This window comes from Protomyctophum bolini (assembly GCF_963924005.1).
Source record: "Protomyctophum bolini genome assembly, chromosome: 2".
NCBI classification, from domain to species: Eukaryota; Metazoa; Chordata; class Actinopteri; order Myctophiformes; family Myctophidae; genus Protomyctophum; species Protomyctophum bolini.
In genome coordinates, this window is record NC_137863.1 from 13096117 (window position 1) to 13123939 (window position 27823).

At 43.2% G+C, this 27823-nt stretch overlaps 1 protein-coding gene across 1 annotated transcript in view; it reads right to left on the reverse strand.

The window, feature by feature from the left end:
* The window catches only part of lhfpl4a (LHFPL tetraspan subfamily member 4a), a 39077-nt gene continuing 11254 nt past the window's right edge, over window positions 1-27823 (reverse strand). The window contains exons 2-5 of the mRNA XM_080781285.1: window positions 9458-9703; window positions 6084-6112; window positions 3880-3912; window positions 1-406 (exon numbers count right to left, since the gene is read on the reverse strand). Coding sequence (XP_080637411.1) covers window positions 353-406; window positions 3880-3912; window positions 6084-6112; window positions 9458-9703 — 362 coding nt within the window. The 3' untranslated portion in view covers window positions 1-352. The remainder of the gene's footprint in view (window positions 407-3879; window positions 3913-6083; window positions 6113-9457; window positions 9704-27823) is intronic.

Sequence of the window (27823 nt, forward strand, 5' to 3'; positions counted from 1 at the left end):
TTACGTTTCTTTTTTTTATCCCAGAGTTTTATTTAAAAAATAATAATAATCTGATCATAAGGTGTCCTTTCTCTTCAAATGGACATATAGCTTCTCTCTGTTAATATGTTCCACGTCAGTCCTATAGACTTAGTAGTATGTTCCAGTCTGCTGGACTCACCTAAGAGCCCAAATCAAGGACCTGAAAAGCTTAGCAGGGTAACTCCACGTTAAAATCTGGAGCGTTTATTTGAGTCTCTGTGTTACAAAAGTTTAAATGAACACTGAGGATTTGCACTGTGTGGGGTCTGGGTTGGGGGCTAAAGTAGCAGAGGAGGATGAGGCAGGATACAGATGAAAAGGGCTGATAATCTCAGTGGAACCGTTGCGCGCCAAACCTCGGATCCTTTGGGTCCCGGAGTTCAATCTGGAAGACAAAGAGTGCGAGAGAAGAAGAGGTGAAACATTGTACCAGCATTGTTAGGCTATCACTTTAATGCCAACCACAGATATGAGTGGAGGAGCAGGGCAGTCACATGCAGCAAGGGGGAGGTGTTTACCCAGGCTAGAGGGCAGTCGCATGCAGCAAGGGGAGCATCAGGGCACATATCAGCAGAATCTAAAGACAAAGTGTTCTTTTAATTCACTGATTATTAAGGACCCCCAGTTTGATATGCATTAGGCCATACCAGCTTTATCTCTGCGACCCCAATCTCCAACATCCTAACTTAACACCAGGACCATTTGGTTCCATTTCTGGACTCTCTGAGTTACAGACCCGCAAAGGACCAACTGGATACCCCCTGTAACTCCCTCAAGGATGCCTGTGCCTATGTCTGGGTCCCCGGATCCCACGATGAGAGCTAGGGCTTTAGTTTAACCTGATACCGTTAAACTCCACCGCACAATGGTGTTCCTTGCTGAAGATCTGATATAAAACAGATTTTCAAGCTAACAATGTGCCACAGTTCTTTTCTCCATAACATTATACTTTGTAGTATAAAGGCTTATTATTAGCTAATTAGGCCATAGGAGTTTGCTGTGTCAGGCCAGGGGGAAGACAAGAGAGAGGAGGCTCAAAGCGTTGACATTGTTCAGTTTAGCTTTACATTGTGTTTTTAGTAACGGATGATGTCAAACATCGACCTCTGTAGTGTATGATGCATTAAAACGATGTGGAGCACACCTACAGTAAAATGGGTTCTTTTAATTACGGGAGTGCAGAAAACGGTCCATGTTTGCACTCTCAGAGTTACATGAACATTGAGGATTTGTGTGTGTGTGTGTGTGTGTGTGTGTGTGTGTGTAGTGTACGCAGCATTTGCCATTAATTGCCTCTGTCTGTCAGTAATTGAATGAGGCAATGTTTAAGCCTGACTTATACATCGTCATAGGATGTATGTCGTGCCATTGTGAGCTTGTAGATCTGCTATTTTCGACAGACGACAGCATCCAATGATGTAGGCCTATATAGATGAAGCAGAGCGCATTTATGATCCGTCACATGAGTTGCGCACCGAAAATAGCAGACCTACAAACTCACGACAATGCATCATGTTTTGAGCTTGTAGGTCAGCTATTTTGGACACGTGACGTGGCACATCGTGTAACAAAGTGTGAATCGGGCATTAGTGGGCCCTGACATATGAGTCATTGTGAGCTGGCATAAGATGTGGAATATAAAAAGGACTAAGAACAAACAATGGGGGGGAAAACATACTAATGTAATAGACTTGAAAGGTCACACCTCAATACATCTTCTTTGACATTTACAGACCCAATCCCAAGAAACAACATTTTGTTCAATTTGTTTTGTGTCGCAGGCTAGTTCTCTGAGTGGAAGGAGTACTCACCTTTACTTAAAAAGTAGACAAAACACAATATAACTAGAAAAATGTGCTCCTCAAAGCACAAGGTAGCTTTATTGTTATTTATATATAAATAGAACCAGTTCCTAACTTCTATTTAAAGCCAATAAATGGACTTAATCTGTACTGTAGGATAATCGGAAACATCAGAAGAAGCAGGTTTCTTTGTTCATTTAAAAATAAAAGTCTTGTCAACAAATCAACACAAAATAATTTGGTAACACTTGCTTTGCTTTCCATGTCTATAATGCCTTATAAACGGTGAGCTTGTAGATCTGCTATTTTCACTATTTAAAACGACAATCGTTCATTAATCGTAATGGAGGCAAACGTTTGAAATAACCGTGATATTGATTTGAAGTCATATTGCCCAACCCTATAGCGTCATAATGAGGACTATTTCGACCAGCGACTCAATTAAGCGGGCGGCAGTGTGATTTTCTAAGCCTCTGTTGTTAACCCAGTCACAGCTGCTTCTGTATGAACTTCCTGTTTGTGAGGGGGCGTGGGGACGAGCCTACAGTCTGTGTGGTGGGGATATTAATAGCTGTAGCACATTGTGATGACTCATCCACCACGACAGCCAATTTAATGAAAATCGGATTAAGCCAAAAGTGAATCAATAGGGGTTTGGAGGGGAGCCAGGGGCGGAGGGAGTAGGTGATGGAGGGGAGGGGGACTAGTAGGCGATTACAGTGTTATTAATCTATTTATGGGTCTGCCCAGCTTCTGCCTCTCTCTATCTCACACCGAGCAGGTGTCAAATCTGTCTTGACCAGAAGAAGGGCCTCTGTGGCGCAGGCAGAATTAAGTCATCGCATTTTCTCACCTTAGAGAACAGACGACCTGGGTGTCCGAGACACCACCTGGAATGTGAAATTGGCATCGGCTATTGTCGCCCCCTTCCCCCAACATCCTCAGCTCCCCGTCAACCCTGACAGTGTTTACACGGAGGTTGGGCTTCATGCCCAGAAGCAGGATGCTGTAGACCTCTCTCAGGAGGCCATTACTGTAATTGGTGGCTTTCCTTATTGTGTGACCATGGATCTATGAGAAACAACTTATCACTTGGAAAAAGTCTGTGGGTCTTTGGAATTTGTGTCTTTGTGTGTCATGCTTTATGTTTAGAACTTGGAAGAAGAAAAACAAGTGTTTGGAAATGGAATGGTTGTTTGGAGGCAGCATTGTTCTTCCACAAATTCTTCACTGGCTGGTTTTAAAGGACCGCACCAGTGGTAACTCTTTACATCACTGGTTGAGCCATTATATTTTGTTGTGAAAATAGCCGATCTACAAGCTCACAACGCCTCGCAATGCAAGGCGTTGTGAGCTTGTAGAGCAGCTATTTTCACAATGTTGTCCTCTTTCTTATATAATTTTACAATTTGGCCAATGTTTGACCAGTTTGTATAGTCAAGTTTGTTCATTATACTTTCGATGCATTAACAGTCTTTTCTTTCTTTCTTTTTTTATTGTAGGTATTAATACATTTATTTATTGTCACTTCACTGTCATCTGGGGACCCCACCAAAATCATGTGGGGTCCCTCCCGACCCCCAGGCTGAGAACCCCTGCTTTACATCTAGTTGTCTCTAGTTTAGTTGTTTCTGTATCCAAGCATGAACTTTTAGTTGACCACAGTCCTCCAAGAGTTTATAGGCCCTCCATTTCCCCGTTGCTGTTAGATCTGTTATTTTAACCTCAAAATATGGATGATATGGTTCACTGTTAACTACAGAAGATGTCTATGCCTGTACACTGTAAGTTAACACCTAGAGAATAACACAACACAATTATTAATACTTAAATCTGTGATTATGAATGCCACTGACTGTAAAAGGATCTCCTTTTTTCCCCTTGTTTTTCAATGTTTTTGCGGGTTTTATGAAACAGAAATTAAGGGATGACATTGCACATCTGGACGACTCAAATCTTATATTCAGAAACCGTAAAAGGTTCCAGTGCATGCAAGGGTCACACATGCACAAAGGTTGAGGTGCATTAACAAATGGGGGAGGCTGTTTGTTCTTACTCCGTGCATTTGTAGAGTAGAGCCAAGGTGTAGCTATAAGGGGATAGAGAATAAAGTGTTAGATGCTTAGCTAAGAGGCCTCTTTGAAGATTGACGATGCCTAAGGCACTGTAGTTTTCTTAAAGGAAGATAAAAGGTCCCGTAGTCTGTTTGCACCATGTACACTGTAAAATCCTGAGGGTTCATTTAACTTTGAGAGTTTGTACACTTACAAATAACACAGAAAATGTCCACAGCATTCTTTGTGTTTTACATAGTGAGCTATTGATTGTGGCATTTAACCACTTTTTTCCCTTCAAATGTCCTTGCAGAAAATAGCCGATCACTCACAATGTGTCGTGTTGTGAGCTTGTCTGCTATTTTTCCCCAATGTTTGCCTATTTACGACAAATGTTCCCCTATTAGGACATAGGCTATACCCCATAGGGACGCAGTTCTTCATAATAGATCCGAAAGCAACTGGCAAAGCTGAATTAACTTTCAGTCTTTTTCGTACGTTTATATTGCTTTGGTTCTGAATGAATTCCCTCCAGCACTGTGAAAACCATGACTTCCATTCACATTGACTAGGTGGGTGTTAGGGAGTAGAAAATGGCGAGCCTAGCAGTAAATGTCCTCTGTTGTGTGAGCAGACTACTGAGCAGTGTAATTTGCTCACCTCTGCTGTACATAAATCACTAGCCTTCTAGCCATAGTGCGCACACACACAGACCTAGACATGGACTTCAGAGCGGAACCCTTCTGTGTGCAAATAAATTAGGCACCAGGTGTCGATTCGCACCAACTGCATGCACTTTGGTGATGGGAACCACCTCATATATTTTGTGAGATACAGAACAAATAATGTAGCACTAGCACTACTGAGTGTTCTTTCTCTCACGAAAAAAATAAGAATATATATATATATATATATATATAAATATATATATATATATATATATATATATATATATATATATATAGTTTTCATTTTAACCACTTTCAACCTGAAGTCCCTGACAAATCTATATGCTCACAACGCATTACATCACATCGTAACATGTTGCGAGCTTGTAAATCATCTATTTTTTTTATCTTGTAGATTGGCTAAGCAATACAAATAAATCTGACAAAGACATTTAATACATAAGGGAAAATATTATGTGGTGTATTAATAGAGCACCAAAGTAAGTCTGACAATCAATATCGCTAGAGGGCGCTATTCCACGGGTTGTATTATGATCCCCAAAGGGGGATCTTAGATCGCCTCATATAAGAACTGTTTGAAAAATAAACAAATCATCCCGGCGATTTCACTCATATGGATATGAAGAATCAACTGACTGCGAATTAGTTACATTTTCGCTAGAAACGGACTGTATCAAATATGAGTGACTGACTGTCATAAGCGCAGTGGGGTGCACAGATAGACACTAGGTGGTGCTAGAGCACCTGCCCTTTGCCCTCTGGACAGCAATGTACCCCTTTGTTTTTTTTAATAGTGTACACTGTGCAGTATGTGGACATTGATCAATTCTTGATAAAAAGCTTCTAATATATTATTTATTCCCCAAAATCTATAAATCTCACACTATTAAGGCAACCGACCGGTTCCACATGCTGCACAAGGTGCCCTTTTTTCCTTTGAGCACCTGCCCCTCTAAATGTCTGTGCACACCACTGCGTAAGCGATACAGTGACACCTCCCCGACAATATTGTCACACACACACACACACCCCCTGGGTACACGCCAGACAGACTGCTCCATGAGAGCCATTCATTTATCTGACGTCTCCCTTCCATTCTCGCTAAGCCTCGTTCCTTTGGGAGAACATTCTGCCCCAGGCATTCTAATGTAATATGTTACACCACTTATTATTACAATGTTTTATTCACAGCAATCTCAGCCAAACCCTATCACTTCTCTTCAGACAAACTTTGAAACCAAATTAAAAACATATATAGAATGTTCGAGTTCCGACAGGACCATGCTTATGAACCCTGTTTCGGCAGACTCGGCACAGTCCGAATTGCATTCCTGGTGGTGGGAATTGGTGTTGAAATAATAAGACAAGTGGAAGTGAGAATGCGTATCCTAACATGCATGCACATACATCCACACACTAGTATACATTTCTACAACACAACACATACGGTATCTCACAGCCACAAGACCACACACCACATGATAAACACTCAATCCATGATAGGATTAGGAACTTACCCTGGAAGTGGAACTGGAAACTGCAAAATCTGTGAAGAAAACGGAACAAATATGGGTTTAGTCGTTGTCCAGAATGCAAATATCCATTCCATTATCCGTTTGTAAATCCATGTGTAATTTGTCTGTGGCTTGTCTTGCAGCTTAACTTTCTGTGCCACACTAGGTGGCAGAGAGTACAAGCCCTGCCAGGGGGATTCTTCTATTTTTGCTCATGTTTATTTCCTGTTTTCCGGCCATTGTAACGATCGGCTATTATTAGCTTTTTTTTTTCTTTCGCCCGAAACGTTAACATGTCGGGAGCTGAGATGAGGTACAAAATCACAAATTACATTAAAAAAAAGAGTTAACATGGTTGTGTGTACTCCACATGATGAGTAAACAAACGGGACATATTTTGTAGGTTTTCTTGCTCAGTTTGTAGCTTCATGTCACTGGCTTCCATTGAAAATGACTTGTAGTTGTAGCCTACCACAAGTCATTTCAAGTGGCATTGTTGACTGCAGTAACACCTGACTCCTATATTACAACTGCCTACCATCTCCCTGGACCCCTGGGGGGGTCATTGCCATACACTAACGTACTGTAATTAACCCTGAAAGGATAACCAGCAGGACTAATGTGTGTCGGCAACGGTTGGACATAAAGTTAATGAATTCCACTAAGCAGCTTTCAGACAATAAACGAGCAAGCTCGCGGGAAATGAGGCATTCTTGTTAAACATGGAGCACACAGGGTTCAGGGCATCTGTATGATGTGTGTTGGAAGATATGGTACGTTTCATCTGGTGACAGCCTTTCCTGCCACGCTTGATGTCGGAGCTATAAATTAATGAATATAAGTAGACTCTCTCGGGAAGGTGAATCAAGTGGACTGGAAGGGATAAGGTTTATTTAAAAAGCCAAAGGGGGCGTTGGGTGTGTTTGGCGGGGAGATGATGCACACAATCACAGCAAAAACAAATGGCAGCATCTGAGTTTCTGGCACGCATCCACCCGGTCTGTTTACTGATGCAACTGCGATCCGAAGGCAGTCACAGCACAGACCCTGTAACACACCCTCACAGCACAGACCCTGTAACACACCCTCACAGCACAGACCCTGTAACACACCCTCCATCCTGTATGCAGTCACAGCACAGACCCTGTAACACACCCTCCATCCTGTATGCAGAAGTGGTGGAAAAGGTACTCTATTGTTTTACTTGAGTAAAAGTAATCAGTTCTGCAATGTAGAACGGTACTCCGTTACAAGTAAAGTCTGGAAATTAAAAATGTACTTGAGTAAAAGTACAAAAGTATTTGCATCAAAATGTACTTAAAGTACTCACTATGCAGAATGTCCCATTTCAAGCTCACAATGTGTCGCGATGCGTCACATTGTGAGTTTGTAGATCTTCTATTTTCAAATGGCTGAAATGTATCATAGGTAGTTACGGTATGTTTTGTGATAATAATCAGAATCTACAAAGTAACTAGTGACTAAAGTTTTCAAATAAATGTAGTGGAGTAAAAGTACAACATTTGCCTCTGAGATGTAGTGGGGTAGAAGTAAAAGTACTGGCAATTGGAAATACTCAAGTAAAGTACGAATACCTCAAAACTGTACTTAATTACAGTACTTGAGTAAGTGTACTTTACACCACTGTCTCTGTATGTTTAGGCCTCTCTTCTTCGCATCCTCCTGTGGGCTTCTCTCTGCATATGGACCCCATCTGGATCCTATTTCACTGCAGACTCTCCCTCCATCCAACCATCCCTCCATCACCAAAGACTGTCTTCTACCTTTTCCAATGTACCTCATCTCTCCTCTCTGCTTCCTGGTCCAACTAATATAGTTCCTTTACTCACTCACTAATAGTTAAAAAAGAATGCCATCCAGAGAGAGTGAGAAAGATGGATACAGGAAGGGAGATAAGCCTGGCTGAAGGGAAGGTTGAAAAGAGAAGAGGGTTTGGGAGGCAGAGGTCAGCGAGTGGAGGAACATTGAAATAGTTCATTTCCGAGATAAAGTGAGGGAGAGCACGAGAGAGAAAAGAGACGGAGCAACAGAAGGCACAGCTGTGGAAGTGTGGAATCACTGAACTGGGAGAACAGACAGACGGAAAGAGAGAGCGGCGAGTGATGCCTGGCTTATACTTCTTCGCACAATGGTGTTTCGCGTGCAGAAAATAGCGGACCTACAAGCTCACATTTCATTGCATCCGTGAGGCATCTTATAAGCGTGTGTGGCTATTTTCGACGTGCGACACCATTGTGCGACAGAGTATAAATCGGGCTTCAGAGGAAACTGCAGACGTATCCTGCTGGAATCTGACACGTAACCATGGAAACTTCCTCAATAGAATAAGAGGGATATGAAAGAATGGGGGATCTTAACACTCTTCAAGTCTTTGCCTACTTTGATGATGCTGCAACACCACGCATCATGATGTCACTTTAACACTTTTCTTCTCTGTTAACACTGAGAGAGCAAAAATGGACCGGTACAGGATGATATTACATACAGTAGCTGAAAGGATGAAATTGCAGAACTGCATCCTGAATCAATCAATATTTCATGAACGGACAGAGAATCGATGGTGAAAACCACAGTGGCGGAAAACCTGGAAGATGAAACCGGATCAGAGATTGACTCCAATGCCACACAGCATTGAGGTGATTTTCTTTACTGTATATATTCACAGTATGTTTAAAATAGGATATACCCCATCAATATGGCACTACACTCTGGGTCTACATGTGTCTACAGCCAACCAGTTTTGCATTTGTGACTTGGAAAATTACCTCTAGCTGTTAGTCTAGGTCAGGAACCTTAATGGCTGAGAACTTACAATTTACAATTTAGGAATTTTGCAGATGCTCTTAATCCAGAGTGATTTACAGTATGCGAGAACTACACATAGTCATCAAGGAGCAAGCTAAGGACCAACTCCGACTAACAGTAGAATATCTGTACAATGAAACTACTGTATGAGTATACACTATAAGGTGCTATGTCTAGTTGTCTACATAAAATGCTATCTAAGTTACATAAGTTTCGCCTTAGGGTTGGATCAGACTTTGAAGATAATGGGGTGCCATACCTTTTGGTTGCTTTGTAGGCCAGCATCAGTGTTTTGTACTCTGTGTGGGCAGCAACCAGGAGCCAATGGAGCGATGGAACTTGTGTGTGCTTGCATGCATGTGTGATTTTAGCTTTTAGTCCCAAATGGTCGTTCTTCCATCATGCTATATTTCTTATGTTTTACTTTAGCATCGTCTTCCTTGCCCCAATAACAGCGTAAACAGCAGCTCAGCTTTGAAACTAATTTGCAGTTGTTTTAATTAGTTTAGACTTTAGAGGTCCTAAAGCATAGTTTGTGACGTGTGTCTCACCTTTGTTCTCAGCCATGGCCTTAAGCTCCGCCTGGAGGAGCTCCTCGTTCTGCCGGTTGCCCAGCACAAAGGCCAGGAAGGAGAGGATGAGGGCATCCAAGATGCCGATGATGGCCAGGATGTAAGCCCAGCGCACCGAGCAGTTTCCCAGAGTGTACTTCCCCGTCTCCTCGCCGCACATGTCCCGAATAACCTCTGCATCCCAGCCATCAGGGAAGATCATACAACCTAGCACCAGGCACACAGCTGGAGAGAGAGAGAGAGAGAGACATCAGGGTAGATCATACAACCTAGCACCAGGCACACAGCTGGAGAGAGAGAGAGAGAGAGAGAGACATCAGGGTAGATCATACAACCTAGCACCAGGCACACAGCTGGAGAGAGAGAGAGAGTTATGGAGGAATGCTCATATAGGTGGAACCCCAGGAGTATGACGGAAGAGCTAAATGGTCACTGTCTGAAGCTTTATTGGAAGATGCTCAATGGCTTTAATTAATTATGTTATTACAATCAGATAAGCCAAAATATATTTGTAAATTAGATGCCTTTTTTAAAGAATGTTGTTCCTTTTGTTTAAGTAATATTTGTGTTGTATTCAGCTATGTTGTATTCTATCGTTTTTTGTTATTTATGTTTGTGCTCATGGTCTTGGGTCACATACAGTAAATAAAAAATCACAACTGTGTGAAGTGAGGGGCGCTCACTCATCGTACATCATTTCATCATGCATCATCTGACGAGGAATTTCCATCATCAAAGCTCATTTGAAGCTCATTGAATACACTAGGTTCGTCTAGACAACCTGACATCCTGTGAGAGGCAACATTTGGCGGTTGTCACTTAGATCCTCTCCACAGCTCCACCTCACAACCCCCGTCTCTTCCTGTCCATGTTGGGAGAGCAAGTTCCCCCCCCCCCCCCCCCCCCCCCCTCTTCCTCTTCCTTTGTGTGTAAACAAATGGTCCTTTGCGTATTCACCTCCCCATCCTGTCTGCTCTCATTCTGGTCCGCCTTGTGGGTGGGACTAAGACTGTATATAAGGTATAACTCTGTGATTGTTATGTTATGCTTCTTGGGAGGACCGGCCTGCGAGCCAGTGGCATCCGTGTATACTGAGTGCACGTCAAATAAAGATCTACAAGGGAAGTTGATGTCTCATGCGTTTAGTGTCAGAAATTCAGCCATAACATTTGGTGTCGAGAAGTGGGATCCTGTTGTCGTCTAAAAACTCCGAAAGATCAAAACTGACTGATTTCAACAAACGAACAGATCTACAGAAGAGTCAAATGCTGAATCTACGGAGTTCAAAACGCCAGGATTTAAAAAAAAACCTGTGGCTACACTGAAACGGTGAGAACCTTCCAGATTAAGTGCTAATTCTCATATTTTGAAAAAAAAAAAAAAAAAAAAAAAAAAAAAAAAAAGAGAAAAGAGAGACCTTGTTAAGTCGCAGCCGAAGAACCGTGCTTGCCAGAGACGCAGCCAAAGAACCGTGCTTGCCAGAGACGCAGCCAAAGAACCGTGCTTGCCAGAGACGCAGCCAAAGAACCGTGCTTGCCAGAGACGCAGCCAAAGAACCGTGCTTGCCAGAGACGCAGAACCGTGTTGCATTAAGAGAAGTCGCAGCCAAAGAACCGTGCTTGCCAGAGACGTCGCAGCCAAAGAACCGTGCTTGCCAGAGACGCAGCCAAAGAACCGTGCTTGCCAGAGACGTCGCAGCCAAAGAACCGTGCTTGCCAGAGACAGTATTTCAATATGGGAAACAAAAAAAGTGCCCCGGCGGCCACAGAAAAGAAAGAGATGGTTGCAAAATATGAGAAGAAAATTAGTAAGAAAAAGTCAGTAAAGACAAATCTGACCGCCACAAAAAAGTATTTTCAGTGTGGATGGAGGAAGAGACAACTGGGAAATCATATAGAAGAACTTCCAAGGACACAGAGCAGACCACTGGCTCCTCAGAAATCTCCTTTGTCTTCACAGCAGGCACTGACTCTCGACCTGGGCTACATACAAGCCAGTCAATGCCCAGACGGAGAGGAGACGGTGCCTGCAGGAGCCCACGTGGACGGTCCACAGCCTTCAACCAAGAGGAAATCGTCTGACATCGAGGTGGGGAGAACGGAACCAAAACCAGCAGGAGCAGAGCAGCCAGCGACAGACGTCAACGACAAGGGGACATCTCCTGTGCACAGCGCAGGAAGGCTCCTGACTACAAAGACGGAGGCTCCTGCTGAGCAGTTCGGGACCGGAGACAAGCCAGCGACAGACGTTGAGAACAAGGGGACATCTCCTTCGGAGGCCCTGGAGCCTACCTACACAACCCTAATCGTCAAAGCAGCGACGGACGTCGAGGGTGTCAAGAATCTGCTCGTTCGACAGGCGGTGGGAGAGGAGTGCACACTCATGCGCCCAGAGGGGGTTCCGGCGGGCCGGCCAGTGAAGGAGGAGATCACCAAAGTACCGGCAGTTGCGTTCCGTAAGTTTTTGCACGCACTGTCAGAGTTGGCAGGAAGGGAGAGGTTCACGCCTCCATTCCTTAAATCTAAGGCCAGAAAGATGCCTTTATTTTCCGATCCCGATGGGAAGAAAAAGAAGGTGAAATGGAAATGGAAAGACACTTTTCGGAAGTCTGCTAAAAAGTAGCAGCATGTGACTTGCCCACCGCCTCAACAACACACACACACACACACACCCCTATCAGAAGATGGCCGCCGATGCAGCCAGGGGGAAAAGTGTCCCATTGCAGCTGTCAAAACAGTGAGAGGCAGTGGGATTGATCTGTGTTGTTAAAACAATTGTATTGTGTAAATTGTGTTATATAGAAAATAACATTACCAAGTACAAAATCTCCTAACCAAAATCAGGCACACCGAAGATGACCTGACTCATAGGATGAAATGGAAAATAATGTCTATACCATGTTAACTTCTTTCCTTCAGTTAAGGTAGGTAGGTGTAAGGTGTGAAAATCGACACCTGCAGCATGCCAGTTTGTTGCTAAAAAAAGCTAATGCAATACCTGGAAAGAAAATATTGTTTGGAATATATGATGTTCTCTGGGCTATTTGTTATGTTATAGTTTGCCGTGCTAAATCAACAGGGTACTGTATTAGTATCATTTTTAGGGATTTCTTGGATCCTTTGTAAATTAGATAAGATTTGGATTGTTAAGCCTACAGGATTTTCTTATTAGTCAAAATATATAGTCTCCATGTAAGTGATAAATGAGCTAGTGATTGAGTGCACATCAGTGATTTTTTATCAGTCTAAAAAAAAAACATAGACATAGACATAGACACTGCACATAACTTTATGGAAAGTATTGCTACAATTACAAGTTGACTTGAAGTTATGTATTGCTACAATTACAAGTTGACTTGTAATTGAAGTTATGTGAAGCTGCTCGAGAACGAGGACTGAACTTCACGACAACATGCACAAAGTTCAACAAAAAAATCGCATTGACGCAGCTGCTTAAACCATGCTTACAATGTATTTTGTTCAAATGTATTATGATGTATTATTTTGATATTGATGGAAAATTCAAATTATTGTTTAATTAAGCTGTTGTTTTAATTAACAAGAGGAAGGATTTGACGAGGAATTTCCATCATCAAAGCTCATTTGAAGCTCATTGAATACACTAGGTTCGTCTAGACAACCTGACATCCTGTGAGAGGCAACATTTGGCGGTTGTCACTTAGATCCTCTCCACAGCTCCACCTCACAACCCCCGTCTCTTCCTGTCCATGTTGGGAGAGCAAGTTCCCCCCCCCCCCCCCCCCCCCCCCCTCTTCCTCTTCCTTTGTGTGTAAACAAATGGTCCTTTGCGTATTCACCTCCCCATCCTGTCTGCTCTCATTCTGGTCCGCCTTGTGGGTGGGACTAAGACTGTATATAAGGTATAACTCTGTGATTGTTATGTTATGCTTCTTGGGAGGACCGGCCTGCGAGCCAGTGGCATCCGTGTATACTGAGTGCACGTCAAATAAAGATCTACAAGGGAAGTTGATGTCTCATGCGTTTAGTGTCAGAAATTCAGCCATAACACATCTCATACTGGCCAATCAGAATGCCTGTATCCTGTTGCCACGAATTTACGTCATATTTGGTGGACATTTGACCTAATTTCTCCTTTCATTGTCAATGGCAAATATTGAGACGTGTGGGGTCAAAAGCTTTATAGGAGGGGCAAAAAATTGATTAGGCAATTGATTAGGCAAAGTATTATCATACTTTTGGTAAGGGTGCAACACCACCACAAGAGAGGGGCAGGTCAAGGTGGCCGGTAATGAGACACTGAAACGGAACACGGGAAGAGAAAAAAAATCAATGTGAGGAAACTTTCTACATGGCCGAACCAAGGACAATCAAATGCCAGGGTGAGACAATGACAAGATAAAATGGGTTTTTCAACACATGGTACAATAGATGGTTATGATGTGAAGGGGGTGCTTGTGCCATGGTCTCTCGAGACTGAAGGCCGCTACTACTACTACTACTATTCTTCATCTACTTCACATTGTTAACCCAACTCAAGAATTCATTTCCATTGTGGTCCTTTGTTTGTGATGTGGTAGCCAAGACTATATGAAAAATGTTGTTTAAAAAATCACACCCGTCTGAAGTGAGGGGCTCTTATCATCTTATACAACATAAATTACAACATAATGTTTGTTTAAGCAACGGCACCCCAATATGCAGTTTGTTTTAAGGATCAACCTAACTAGTTTATTAAGTTGAACAGCTACTCAGCTACTATTTCAAGAGCTTAAAAGTGGGTATCCTTGTTACTTTTTGAGATTGACCTTTGAGATTATTAATTTTCTGATAACCACTTGCTGATTTCTTCTGCACCAAGTAAGAGAGCGAGATAATAAGCAAGTCATCCTTTTGCTTTTCACCACCAGGAGAGATTATTTACAATTTAGCAGATGCTCTTACCAGAGTGCCAAAGTGCAATATTGAGAGATGATGTTTTCACTGGAACTAGTCCTGCATGAAGGTGGATGCAGCCTTTGTTCTAGAACACTCACACACATGCACACTAAGGACAGCGGAGGGGAGGACGAATGGCTCAGGAGAACAAGAAACTGAAGGCCAAAGAACTGAGAGTCATTACACATACGGCATGCACACACATTTGCAGTGAGGTGGGGGATTGGCTGTCCTCATGGGTGTTTGACCGGATTTTTTGTTTGTTCATCACAATTTGAGACTTTCAAATACTCTGCACAAAGCTGCTCGTGGTCCCCAACACGCAAGCACACAGCAGATACAGATATACAGTAGATACATAATTACACATATAGAAATCAACACTGCTATGGCAAGCTGAAACACATTTTGTATTTTTAAGTGTATGCTTAAGCAAGTAAAAGGTAACACACACAATACGCATGGTCTCAAGACCAAGATGAAGGCATTGGCTGAAACAATATGTTAAGCACTCAAATCCTATAGAGCCTACTTCGTTGACTGGAGTTCCACAGAGGTCTATAGGCGCACTCCTCTTTTCACTCTACACTAAATATCTCACAGAAAATAGCACAAGCTTGTAGATCAGATATTTTCGCTGAATGTTCTTGTATTTTTTGTCATCTACCAGTGGCAGTGGGGTGTGGGATATATTTTCTTTCTGTTATGTCTGTGGATCAGGATAGGTATGTGGTTCACAAGCAAACCTTCAGCCCATGTTCCAATGAATCCAATGTAGTTACTATTTAGTCACAAGCTCTTGTTAAATATTTATAAAACTAACAAACACACTTAACCACTTTCACTTAAAAGCATTTGATACTAGACATGATATTGACCTGATACTCACTATAGTCACTGTTATAATCTGATCGCCCATGGCTGTGTACTTGTACGTGAGAGCACAGTGTACTTGTTATGTATTGTGTACTGCCTGAACTGTAGCATACTTTGATAGTTAGGCTACGAGAGACATCTCGGGGACAGCAAGGTCAGCCTTGCTGCAGTAGGCATGTTATTATGTCTGATATCTTGTGGTCACGTCAGTTGGGATCCAGCTCTATATATTTTCCTGTATGTAACCTTTAGCGTGATACTGTCTCGTGTCGCGTTATTGTTCTCCCGGGCCCGCCGCCACTGTCGGCGTACCAAAGGTATACTTCAACCAGATTGTCACACACCACCCAGCCGGCACACACTACCTGTCTGTCAAACCAGACGTGTGTGTGTGTGTGTGTGTGTGTGTGTGTGTGTGTGTGTGTGTGTGTGTGTGTGTGTGTTGCTGGCTGTATATTCCAGAACCGAGTTAAATTCACTGCACCCTCCTCATATACATTTTTGAAAGCACTGTATAGTCTCAATTGATACAGTCATAGTAGTGACAAACCAGAAGAGGACAGGACAAGAACTTTATACTACATTAATTTTATTCTGAATTGCACTTAAGATGGTCTCTTAAAGGGATATTTCACTTTCAAAAAACCTTTTGGTCATTTTATCATCTACTCAGGCTTTTGTGAACACCCCAGACAGTTTTGAAGTTGCTCGATTCAGTATTTAGATAATTGATATTCATTGTAGCTGCCCAGCCTGCCCGCCCCTTACTATTCAAACCCATTATAACTTCAAACTCCATTTTAATCATGATAGATTTATCGAAATCACCCGTCCTTGTATGATGTATCTGGTGACTGATATTGTCCTTCTAATATGTGAGGTGCCCGTGTTTCTTCAATTACTTTTTTCATTTATTTATGGTTAAAATGAAGTTACAATGGGTTTGTGTAGGAAGGGGGCCGGTTAGCTATACATTAATATCAAACATTGAAATATTGAATCAACTTAAAAACTTTCTGGTGTGTTCACGTGAGCCTGGAGGGCAGGCCTGAGTAGACGATAAAATGACCAAACGTTTTTTTGAAAGTGAAATATCCCTTTAATGTCAAGCTATTTAGTATACTAGTATAGAATTCAGAAACGGGTCTCATGGTCGCAGCTTACGTATTTCCTGTAGGCGGACTCGACATAGCTGCGGGGTTTAAACCCTCACCAGGCGCACTTCTTCTACTACAGTGAACGGTAGAGTGACTGCCTCAAACGTTACTCTTTTACCTGCTTTTTACTAACACTAACATTACAAAGATGCCCAGAACATCGAGATGAACCTGTTTAGTTTATGGCTGCTTCTTTTCTTACCCAATATTCTTACCCAATACCCAATCTTTCTGTTTTATGAACACATAGCTGCTGTACTTTATACCTCACTAAGCATTTAAAGTATGAAGTATAAAGTAGAAGAGGTGTGCCTGGTGAGGGTTTAAACCCCGCAGCTATGTCGAGTCAGCTACAGGAAATGCGTAAGCTGCGACCATGAGACCCGTTTCGTCTATAGCTATACAAGCTCGACCCGTCTAGTCGCCTAGCCAGCGCACACACACACACACACACACACACACACACACACACACACACACACACACACACAATGATAGCTCACTTAATTGTTTCCAGAGTCAAACAATTCAATTAGCATTAGGCGAGTTAAAGTTATTAAGAAGTCCATGTTGAACCACAGGCCTAATGGAGAAAAAAAAGGAAATGCGAAATCAGAATACCTCGGGATCCAGATGAAACCTTTCCCTCAAATAAAATGATAAATTAATGTTTTGAGGAGGAGGAGGAGGAGAAGAAGAATACAACTTCTGATTACAAACGCATTGATAACATGAGGATTTTCTAATGGGCATTCTCTCAGTCTTCCTGACATTTTGTGCAATAGCATCCTGTCAAGATATGAAATAGTGAGCTGGAGCCCCCCCTGTTACCCAGGTGCCCTTGAGGTCTGGCATTCCAGAGGTGTTAATTAGCACTTGGTTGGACAGCTGCAACGGAGGAGAGAGCTGGGACGGATGACTCAACGTATTATTATGTTAACCCAAGGCTAATGCTAGACAACAGCCAGGCACATTCGCATGCACGCTACACTGCTAATACACACAGCCAGTGGTAATAATGTGTGTATTTATGGTAATTTGTGCACACATTTATGGTTATGCACATATTATATACACACACACACACACACACCTGCACACCATACACTTTCCCATGTACAGTATGCAAAATACAAGTGCATTTGCAGGTGTGTGTGTACATTTTAACACTGTGTACAAGGCCTGTCACAATTATTACATTACATTACCTAATGCAATTATTTCAGATAATTCCATGTTGAAAACTTTAGAAAATATGCAAACCAAAACAAACGCAGAAATAGCCGATCCAGCTAGCATGGATTGGCTATTTCTGCTAATTAAGAAAAAAGTTGAAAGTATTGAATAATTATGGCCTATTTTGGCCCTATTATATTATTTATTTTGATTATTGGTATCAGTCCTTTATTTCTCTCTATCCCTCCATCGATGCTTCCAGTCATCCCGGTTCTCAATACATCTGGCCAGTTCGTTGGTGCTTTGCGCTCCTGCGTCTTTCTTGAGTACATCCACATATGTTAAAGGGACACTTCACTCCGTTTGCAACCAGATCTTATCTTAATGATGTTTGGGAGACAATAAACACTTTCCTGTGGTTTTTATGTGGGTAATATGTGTTTTTAGATATTTTAGTATTTCAAAGTGTTCATGGAGTCCATGATGTCATGGTGGACACTGGGCTCACTTACTTCCTGGACTATATGTTGTCTCAGTAAGACAGCCCTCTCCCTATCCACAAGGAGGAGCAGTGCACCAAAGCATTATGGGAATTGTAGTCCAGGAAGGAAGTGGCCATGCAGTGTCCATGACATAATGGAGTCCATGGACACTTTGAAATACTGGACTAAAAATACAAATACTCATAAAAACCCCAGGAAAGTGTTTCTTGTCTCCCAAGCATCATTAAAATAAGATCTGGTTGCAAAAGGGGTGAAGTGGCCCTTTAATTGGACATCCTCGTGACCGGTGCCGGTGTGTTGGTTCCCACAGCACTAGTTTGCTGGCTAGTCTCATTCTCCTGGCTGCTATTTTCTGGCTCACCCTTGGCATATCATCCTACAGATTCTTGTTGGTAACATGTTGTACTCTTGCTGATGTTAAGTATGGCACGCAGCATTCTGGTTTAGCACCCGTCTAGAGACTTCTGCAGGTTTGGCTTCAGGGTCCAGCATTCACTGCTTAGAAGAAGCTGAGTTTGGTTTGAGGGGGAGGTTGGAGTTCCATACACTGGCCATGCCGTTTAGGGCCCTCCATGCAAATGACTTTCTCACTTTAATATCTTTCTCCATTGAGTTGACCATGAGCCCAGGTTTGAAGTCTTTGAATTCCTTCAGAGCAGTGCCTCCTGTTGTTGTCAGAGCCTCCTCTGACATGCTCTGATGGGATGTTATAACTTCAGTTTTCTTGACAATCAGCCTGAAGGCCAACCTTGGCACACTCTGACTCTGTTCAGGAGCTCCTGACCTTGTTCCATGCGGTCAGAGAGCAGGCTGATGTCGTCTGTGTAGTCCAGATCTGTCAGGACTACTGTGGGCGGGGTGTCGTCTCCACATCCTTGGTGTTATGGTGAAGCCAAGATCCTGCTCTCCTCCACTGATGGCCTTCCTTAACGTGTAGCCCAGGACTATGACGAAGACGAAGGGAGCTAGGGTGTCCCCATGAAGTACCCTAGCCAAGATGTCAAACTCCTCGCTGTTGCCATCTGGGGCCACCACCTTGGCCCTTGTTCCTACACACATGTACAATGATGGGTTGAGGCAGCCAATTATTCTGGAGCAGCGCTCTCACATCTATGAGCACAGCATGGCATCAAGATGAATGGGCAAGTACCCACGCACGCACGCACGCACAAGCATGCGCGTCTCACACACACACACACACACACACACACACAATGAATTCCATATATAACCCTTTAATGAATACTCTCAGTTCTACAAGCATTAGATCATATGAGTCACAATCTTTCCGCCAATCTTTCTGGGATGGAGGGATGGGAAAGGAAAGGCGAGCTGAGGAAGTGGGTGAAAATAATATGATCAACCAGGCCTTGGCCAACCATTGGCCTTTCACAATTATTACATAATCGACTAATCGCAATTATTCATAATACAGTATAATTATATATTGAATAGCAGATCTACAAGCTTACAATGTGAACTTGACATTGGCTATTTCCTCTATGCCGGTATTTAAGTTACCTATCATATCTTCCCTGTGCAAGTTGTGTGCCTAAAGCCCTAACCACACCAGAGGGTCGTCATGCAAATCGTTGCAACAAAACAAACCTCACCATTGCAACTCCTTGCAACATGCCATTGGGAATAATGGTTGCAAGTAGTCGCAAGGAGTTGCATGGTGTGATTATAGGGCTTAAAACTGTCAATTATTCGTCAAGTAACATTTCATGAATGTGACAGTGAGAGGGATGAAAGAGAAATGGTGAGCAGGACACGGATGGAGAGAGAGCAAATGAGGTAGAGTGCGAGAAGAAAGGGCTGATATAGGTGAAAAATGAGCCGATTGGGTTGCACGTACAGTTTGTGAGTCAATTTCACTTTGAGAATGTAAAGACAGACAGATTTACACTATCAGAGTTCAATTAGAACTAACAATTGTACTGTGTAAATGGTGGCAGTGATGGAGAGCATGGGTAGACAAACTACTCAACACCAGTGGGATACTTTTAAAAAATATATAACATTTCAGATCTATAAGCTTACTCAATAAATTGACTTATGAAGTAAATATATTTTGTTACTGTCCACCACTGGGGTTGTGACAGTGATGGAGAGAGAGGAAGAGAGGGGGAGGTGGAGGAGTGATGATGAGAATGAGATAACTTTAATCATGGTATACATTGGAGACAACCAAGAGATGGGTTGTGGTGGTGATGGAGGGGAAATTAGCATTACATCACCTAATCATAGCAAGATGAGTTAAGACTTTAATATATTAGCGCCCTTCACTTCACACAGGTGTGATTTTTATTTACATTGTAGTTGACTGGAGGCATATTGTTATTAACACGGCCAAAGGAGATGATTTAGACTTTCAGCATTACTGCCTATCTTGGGTGCATTTACACTGTGATTTCAAGTTACTATGCTCTAATTAAATACAACCTGATCAGCATAGATGCATGTTAGTAACTGGAGTAAAGGCGGTTGTAGCTTCCTTCAACAAGACGTCTATTGGAAGAATGGAACAAACTAACACCTAATGTGTGTCAGTTTGATCAATTAAAAACAAAACAAAAACATCTCAGTTAAAGAGAAATGCCCACATTAAGAACATCTGCTTGCCTTCCCAGAGCTCCTCCACTCACACTTGCATGAGCATGACGCACATCTAACAAGCTGGGAAATCAATAGCTACGTACATTAGATCATGATTGTCAATTTGTCGCTGAATGCCTGCAGCCTAATTATCTTCCCTGTTCGTTGGCTTGATGGGAAAAGCCTCCCGACCCCTGCAATAGACATGGTAACACTGTCTCCCTCCCACCCATGGAGGGCTGGAATGTAATTAAAAATCTATAAGCGGTTATGATGATTTACAGAGGGATGGAGCGAGGTAACAGGATCACTCTGCACTCTGCACGCAGCAGGCACAGCAGCACCAGTTAATGACCTGGAGGACGAATGTATATGCAGTAGACCAGAGCTTGTTGTTGTGAGCCCTTTAGGCCTAGCATAGTCTCGTATAGACGAATGCCTATTGCCTACTCCGGGCTGTGTCAGGCGTAGATTGCAGGAGCAGTGGCGGAAATAGTTTGTATGACAGGACAGACAATGCAGCTGTTCACGTTTGTGGAGGCCCCTAGCTCTGGTCCATAGCTCTAATGCGCTGCATTTAGCGCATTAGAGCTATGGACCAGAGCTAGGAGGGCCCTATGGGCAGAGATGGTTTGGAGGTGCGCTCCAGAGTCCCCTAAACATATGATTGGTATGGTTGGATGGCGCATTACTGCATTCACCATATATATTCAAGGAAACATATACTCACTGTAGTAGTGTGGGTGCTGGGCTAAAGATGGCTCCGCAAGGGAGCGTGATTTCACCGGTATTGTTCACACTGTACACAATCGACTCTAGGAGTGAGTCAGATAACATCTGTATTGTTACATTTGCAGACGACACAGCTATTGTTGGTCTGATTGAGGATGATGAGATAAGCTATCGAAGAACAGTGGATGAGTTTGCTGGTTGGTGCAGGAGTAACTTCCTTCAGTTGAGAGTTAAGAGTTAAGTAAACTAAGGAGGTCATATTTGACTTTAGGACTGGTGCTCATGCACACCAGGAAATAGTCATAGATGGGGATGAGGTAGTGATTGTATATCTATAAGAAAGGTCAGCAGAGGCTGCATCTTATGCTCAGACAGTATAACGTGGGAAAAAAATTAATGTCACTCTTCCATCGATCCTTCGTGGAGAGTGCATTGACATTTTGTTTTGTTTCCTGGTATGGCTCATTATCATTGGTTGGTTAATAAGAACAAACTCCATAAAATCATCGTGTCCAGCAAAATAGCTGGGGTACGATTTGAGATTCTATGATATCAATGTATGAGACCCGGGTACTCAGGAAGGGGAAATTACTAGCTAATACCATCTTTTACCATTAGGGCGACGGTACACAGTACATTATGTGCAGGCTATAGGGCTTCAAGATCGTTTGTTCCCATAAGTATAGGCTTTATGAACAAGCAAGCCCCATCTCAGTTCCGTGCATAAAATGTAATGTGATGCCGATTGGAAGTTGTTGGTTGACTGGTGCACCCGTAGTCTTTTGTTAGCATTGCATTGTCAATGTACTGTGTGATCTTTTTGTATTGTGTACTATGTGTTTTTTGTATCCTGATGACTGCTTGGCACAAAACAAATTTCCGCCTAAAGTCTATATCTATCTATCTATCTATCTATCTATCTATCTATCTATCTATCTATCTATCTCTAATCTAACAAACATCCAGAACATCCAGACCCCCAGGAATGTGCCCAGGGGGTCAGGCCGTTTCCGGCGATCCGCCCCACGTTCGAAACGTGTTGAGAAATGACAGAGTTACTGTGTGTGGGATTTTCGTGCTCGGACAGACGGACCCAGGCAGGGATTCGACCCAGGGACAAACATAGCTCCGTAATGGAATGGTTGCACCACTCAAAAAGGTAGGATACTTCTCTATTTCAAAATTGACAACTTTGCAATAAAGAAGTATCTTTTACCGTCTTTGGTGTGTGGGCCCTACCTTTCTGAGCATTCACGATATACAGTTTGGCATTTTTTGTAAGAAATTTGTGAACGCAACTGCAGTGACACATGACTTGACTCACATGACACGCCTTCGGCAACAAACTGTGATATTTGTAGCATGTGTGGTGCCCCCTAAGCGTAATCGCATTTGGCTCTGTGTTGTCCAGAGGCCCCTAAAAGTGTGATTCAGTGGACATTCTTCGTTGACCTATACTGGGACTGTGTGTGCAAAGTTTCATGCCGATCGGTTGAGTGGTGCCCGAGATGAGGTGTTTACTGTCAGACGGACAGACAGGCTAATGGGAGTGCTATTTTATAATGAGCATTAGTGAGGAGTCCTCACTAATGCGCTCATTATAAGATGGCACAATTTCTCACTGAGGACAATTTTATGAAGATAAGGTTAAAAATGGATGAACTGCTCCTTTAAATTGTGTGATGGTGTGTCACGCTGATCTACAAGCTGAAAAGGTGTCGGACAGGCATTGGTGGTTTTAATCGGCCACAGGTTAGTTTTAATCTGCCATGTCGGGAGCCACGGGTGAGTTGCCGGCCACCACCAAGATACCCATGTACCTGTCTAAGTTTTTCCTTAATGTCAACGAAGTCCACACACACAACAAACACCAGAGGGAGTTCAACAAACCATGTGCAACCCATAGATTCGGCACAAACAAGGGACTAAATTAATTTCGCTCCTATGCCACCAAAATGTGGAACGCCATACCAACAGTCATTAAGACGTGCAAATCCCTTGACTCCTTCAAAACCCGCTCTCAAATTGCACATACAAATGGCTGCAAATCGAAACTGGCCTCCGTAAAATCTGAATGCCCCCCCCCACCCCTTTTTCCCCCTCACTGTATATGTTTTTTTACCTCCTCATGACCATGATTTCTTGCTTTTGGCTATAAGTGTATGTCTATATATCTATATGTCTCTAAATGTTATGATGAATTGAACATTGTGGACCCTATTGTAAACGAGCGCAATGCTGGCCTGGGCCGTGCATGGCTCAGCGCTGCAGGCACCTTGGCCGGTAGCCCGAGTCTGGCAGTGTGCCGCGGGTTCGACTCCCGATCCCGGCGGCCTTCACTGCATGCCACTCCCCCATCTCTCTCCCCCATTTCCTGTCAGCCTACTGTCTGTCCCTCTATAAAAAATATAAAATATAAAAAATATATATAACAAAAAAAGTGTAATGTCGGACTAATGCCTGTCAGGCTGTTAGTATGTCTAACCATATATGTATCGTAACGTATGCACCCCAAACCCAATGCACTATTCTCTGGTATATGGATCTTCCCTCTTCAAAGATTTAGAAATTGCCCTGCAGAAAATAATATTGTTAATATTGTTTACTCACCTGACTCCCAAGATAAGATAGCATGTTCAATATTTCAGAACAAGTCTCATTATTAAAGTGCACGGCCAAACCAACTATGGGAGCCATTGCCTCAGCGTGCTAAGGCGCCTCTGCCTCTCGGGAACTGGACAGATCGCACTCATTGGTGGCACTCTTTTTAATTACCATTCCATGGTTGCCTCCAGACGCACACGGCAAAAACACTCTCACAGTTAAATGAACACTCAGGACTTTGGACTTCAACAGCAACAAATCATTGCTAACTAGGCCAAGTCCTGCTTAGAAGTTTGTGGCCAAAAGCAGTATTGTGTGGCAAGAGAAGACAGAAAGCGATCGAGGGACATATCCTGTAAGATTGATATTCTCTGCATTCTCTCTAATTGGACACAAATAACTACAGTCGTAGGCGTAGGGGTTTCTCCCATTTCGCCCTTGCTGGATTTCTCTGTGGATTGGGGTGAGGGGAAAAAGAAGAAAGAAACCTGTGTGTGTGTGTGTGTGTGTGTGTGTGTGTGTGTGTGTGTGTGCACGCGTGTGTGTGTGCACGCGTGTGTGTGTGTGTGCACGCGTGTGTGTGTGCAGTTTGTGCACGCGTGTGTGTGTGTGCACGCGTGTGTGTGTGTGTGCGTGCACGCGTGTGCGTGCGTGCGTATGAACATGCATGTTCCTGAGTGTGGGCTTCTCTATTGCCAGGTCTCTGAGGGAAAATGTGCCTAACAGTGTTTCCTCTCACAAACTCCGTCAGAGGGAGAGGATATTCAATGTTTCCCTGGGAAAACATGGAAAACCTGCCTTACACAAGGGAGAGAGGGAGGGGGGGGGGCGAGGAAAAGCTGTAAGACAGAAGAGATGCTGGCTGATAGGCTGAAAAACGCGGTTTTGGCAAAGGATCCTCTATACGGCACAGAATGTTCCATGACAATAGAATTCCTAAGTTCCCCTTTAAGTATCATGTAATACATTTGCGAGAATGTATCTATTGCCCTTTCAAAGCCTGTGGCAATAACAAGGTTGCATTGTATTATACATAACTAATACACACACAGGGGCACAGGGGCATATTACTGTAGTTTGCAGGAAGACAATATTTAAGCAAGTTTATTAAATTGAAATACACGCTTAGAGAAATGTGTCCATCTCTCCGTTTCCCTCTCTGGTTCAGTCTGCCTCCATAGTGTAGAATAGATGCTGGCGCAGTCTTGGGGCCCTATAGTGCAGAGCAGCTGTCCCTGTCATCTCCAGCCGAGTGATCGTCTGTCCGGTCAGCCTGCAGTCTGCTGGCACATGGACAGAGCTCCATCCTTGTGATGGGGCTCTGTCCTGTGCCCAATGGCCAGGAGAGGCCCCACTGTGGAGCTGCACCACAGAGCTGATTAAACTATCATCTCTACCCGGCCCGAGAGCATTAGGCCCACATCCAATCCCATTAGGCTAACTTCCTCTTTCTCACAAACACACGCACACGCACTCCTTTCCTTTCCTTTCCTTTTTATCTCCTCTCTTCTTCTCACCTCACCTCCTGCCTAAGTGCCGGAGGTGTGGAGGAGAGAACCGTTCTGGGTTGATCTGCCAGAGATGATGAAGTTTGCATGGAGTGGAGAAAATATTGGTGGAAGCTTAACCTCTGGAGAGGGGAGAGCTAAGGATTATAGTTTAGGCAGAGTGGGCCGCCATGATGTGCAACCCCAGGCAGGATCCCCCTCTGATAGGAGATTAGCTCTGCATTAGCTAGGTCCCGGCAGGCAACACACGCATGCACACGTTATTCCAAATCCTCTTCTTTTTCCGCTGCCTTTGTTTACTTCTTTAATTAGCATTCTACCTGTCTTTATCCAATGGTTTCATGGGATTTCGTCAGTCCCTGAACACACTTTGTTCTGGTCTATATTCCGCTATCTCTTGCTCCTACAAGTTGTCAAATCAAATGAGCTGTGATGTGTCAACATCATATGGAGCAGACTGTAACAAAGGTCTAAACTTAAGTGTAAAATCAATTGCCCTCATTAGAAGAGCTCGCTTATTATAGACAACTTTACTCGTAGTCAACAGGCCCACAGTAACCTATACAGGTTGAAGACACAATAAAGTGTAGACATGGAACAAAGATGATTACCCACTAGCATCCCTATTGTGGGCATTTCACAATTAGCTGAAAATAGCCGAGCAGTCCGCTATTTTTGGTGAAGAGATTTCATGTGGAGAGGGAAGAAGGTGCCATGCAGAAGTACATGAGGGACCCTGATCAACTGCCTAATTTGTATCTGCCATCAGGGTCTAAACTTTAAGTAATTTAGTAAACTCATGCCTAAACTTAACCTGCCAATAGTCTAAACTTAAGTAAATTAAATTAATTGCGTACTTTGCTTAATTGCTTATGCTTTGCTGCCACCCTGCTCTTTTGTCTCTGTGGTTGTATATGGGAGTGAGTTTACCGCACTGTCTCTGTAGTGTATATCAATGGAGAGCAATCTCTCCCACACAAGCAGACACAAACGGCAGGCAGCGGAGCCACCGCCAAAGCTGACTCCACCTGAATCGTGACTTGTGAGAGGCACTCGTCAGTACTGCGAGGAAAGGGCGGCACTCATTGCATCGTTAGCTATGTTAGCCGTGTAAAAAAGACTAACAGTTGTCAACGTTTTGTAAACAGGAAAAACACTGATTAATACTGTACATTCATATTTTACCACACTGTCAAATTCCAGTGTTCATTTAACTCTAAGAGTATAACGTTTCGATATATCAGTCACATCTTTGTCAGGTGATCCTGACGAAGATGTGACTGATACATCGAAACGTTGTCGCTTTTTTACTTGCACCCTGATAATAAAATAAGGGCTTAAACTGCCTGAGTTGCTCCAGTGCCTCCTTTCCTCCTGTAACCTGTCCTGCCTCTGAGATGCACCAGACTAGCCTGCCATAGGCTAGAGGTGCGGTTGGAACTCCCTTCTGCGACAACATTACAGTGTCAGCATGTAAGGGTTAGGAGGTGGACAGCGGATGCTAAATGCACCTCTACCACACTATCGCTCTCTGCACTCACTTAACCTCACCAGATTCCTCCAGGGCCAGCTCTGTTTGCAGCGGAGGTGTTTGCTGACTCCACCAAAAGGCTGCGGTGGCTTGGGATGGCCCAAACAGCAAAAAAATAACAAGCAACAACCCCAGTAAAGCTCTTAAATCTGCAGCTAAGCTCCAGTGTCTGAGTGGCTTTGTCCAAAAGCTAATTCAAGACTCGGATTGTAGCACTTCTAAGAATCAGAATCTAAACACATTTTTAAGCTGTTAGTTGAGATAAATTCTGGGGTCCAAGACCAACTGAAAATAATTGTATTAAGCATATGAGAACTCATCATCAATCATGAAAACAATTCATAACAAGCTGGCACATATATGTACACACATTATTGGAATTGTTCTGCATAATTGTATGCTCTGATAAGATATGCTGTATGCAGCATCACTACGTCTCCCAGTCTCATGAAGTGTAAGATAGTAAGGGTTCTATTTTATATTCATTCTGGAATAATGCCTATATGCAACACTGCCAACATTTCTTTCCGCATGCCTCAAAATGGTACTTTGTACGGCATTGAGAAATGGTGTCAGTTTGGCGGGGAACAGAAGTTGGATTTGCCCATGCATCCAAAATCTACTCAGCTCCAACAACAGCAGATTCATATGTGCAGTGCCAGCGCAGCCAAAAAGGTTCAATACGGTTCAATTAGTCACTCCTCATGATCTGTCAGAGATAGAGCAGCATTGGAGCCAACAGTC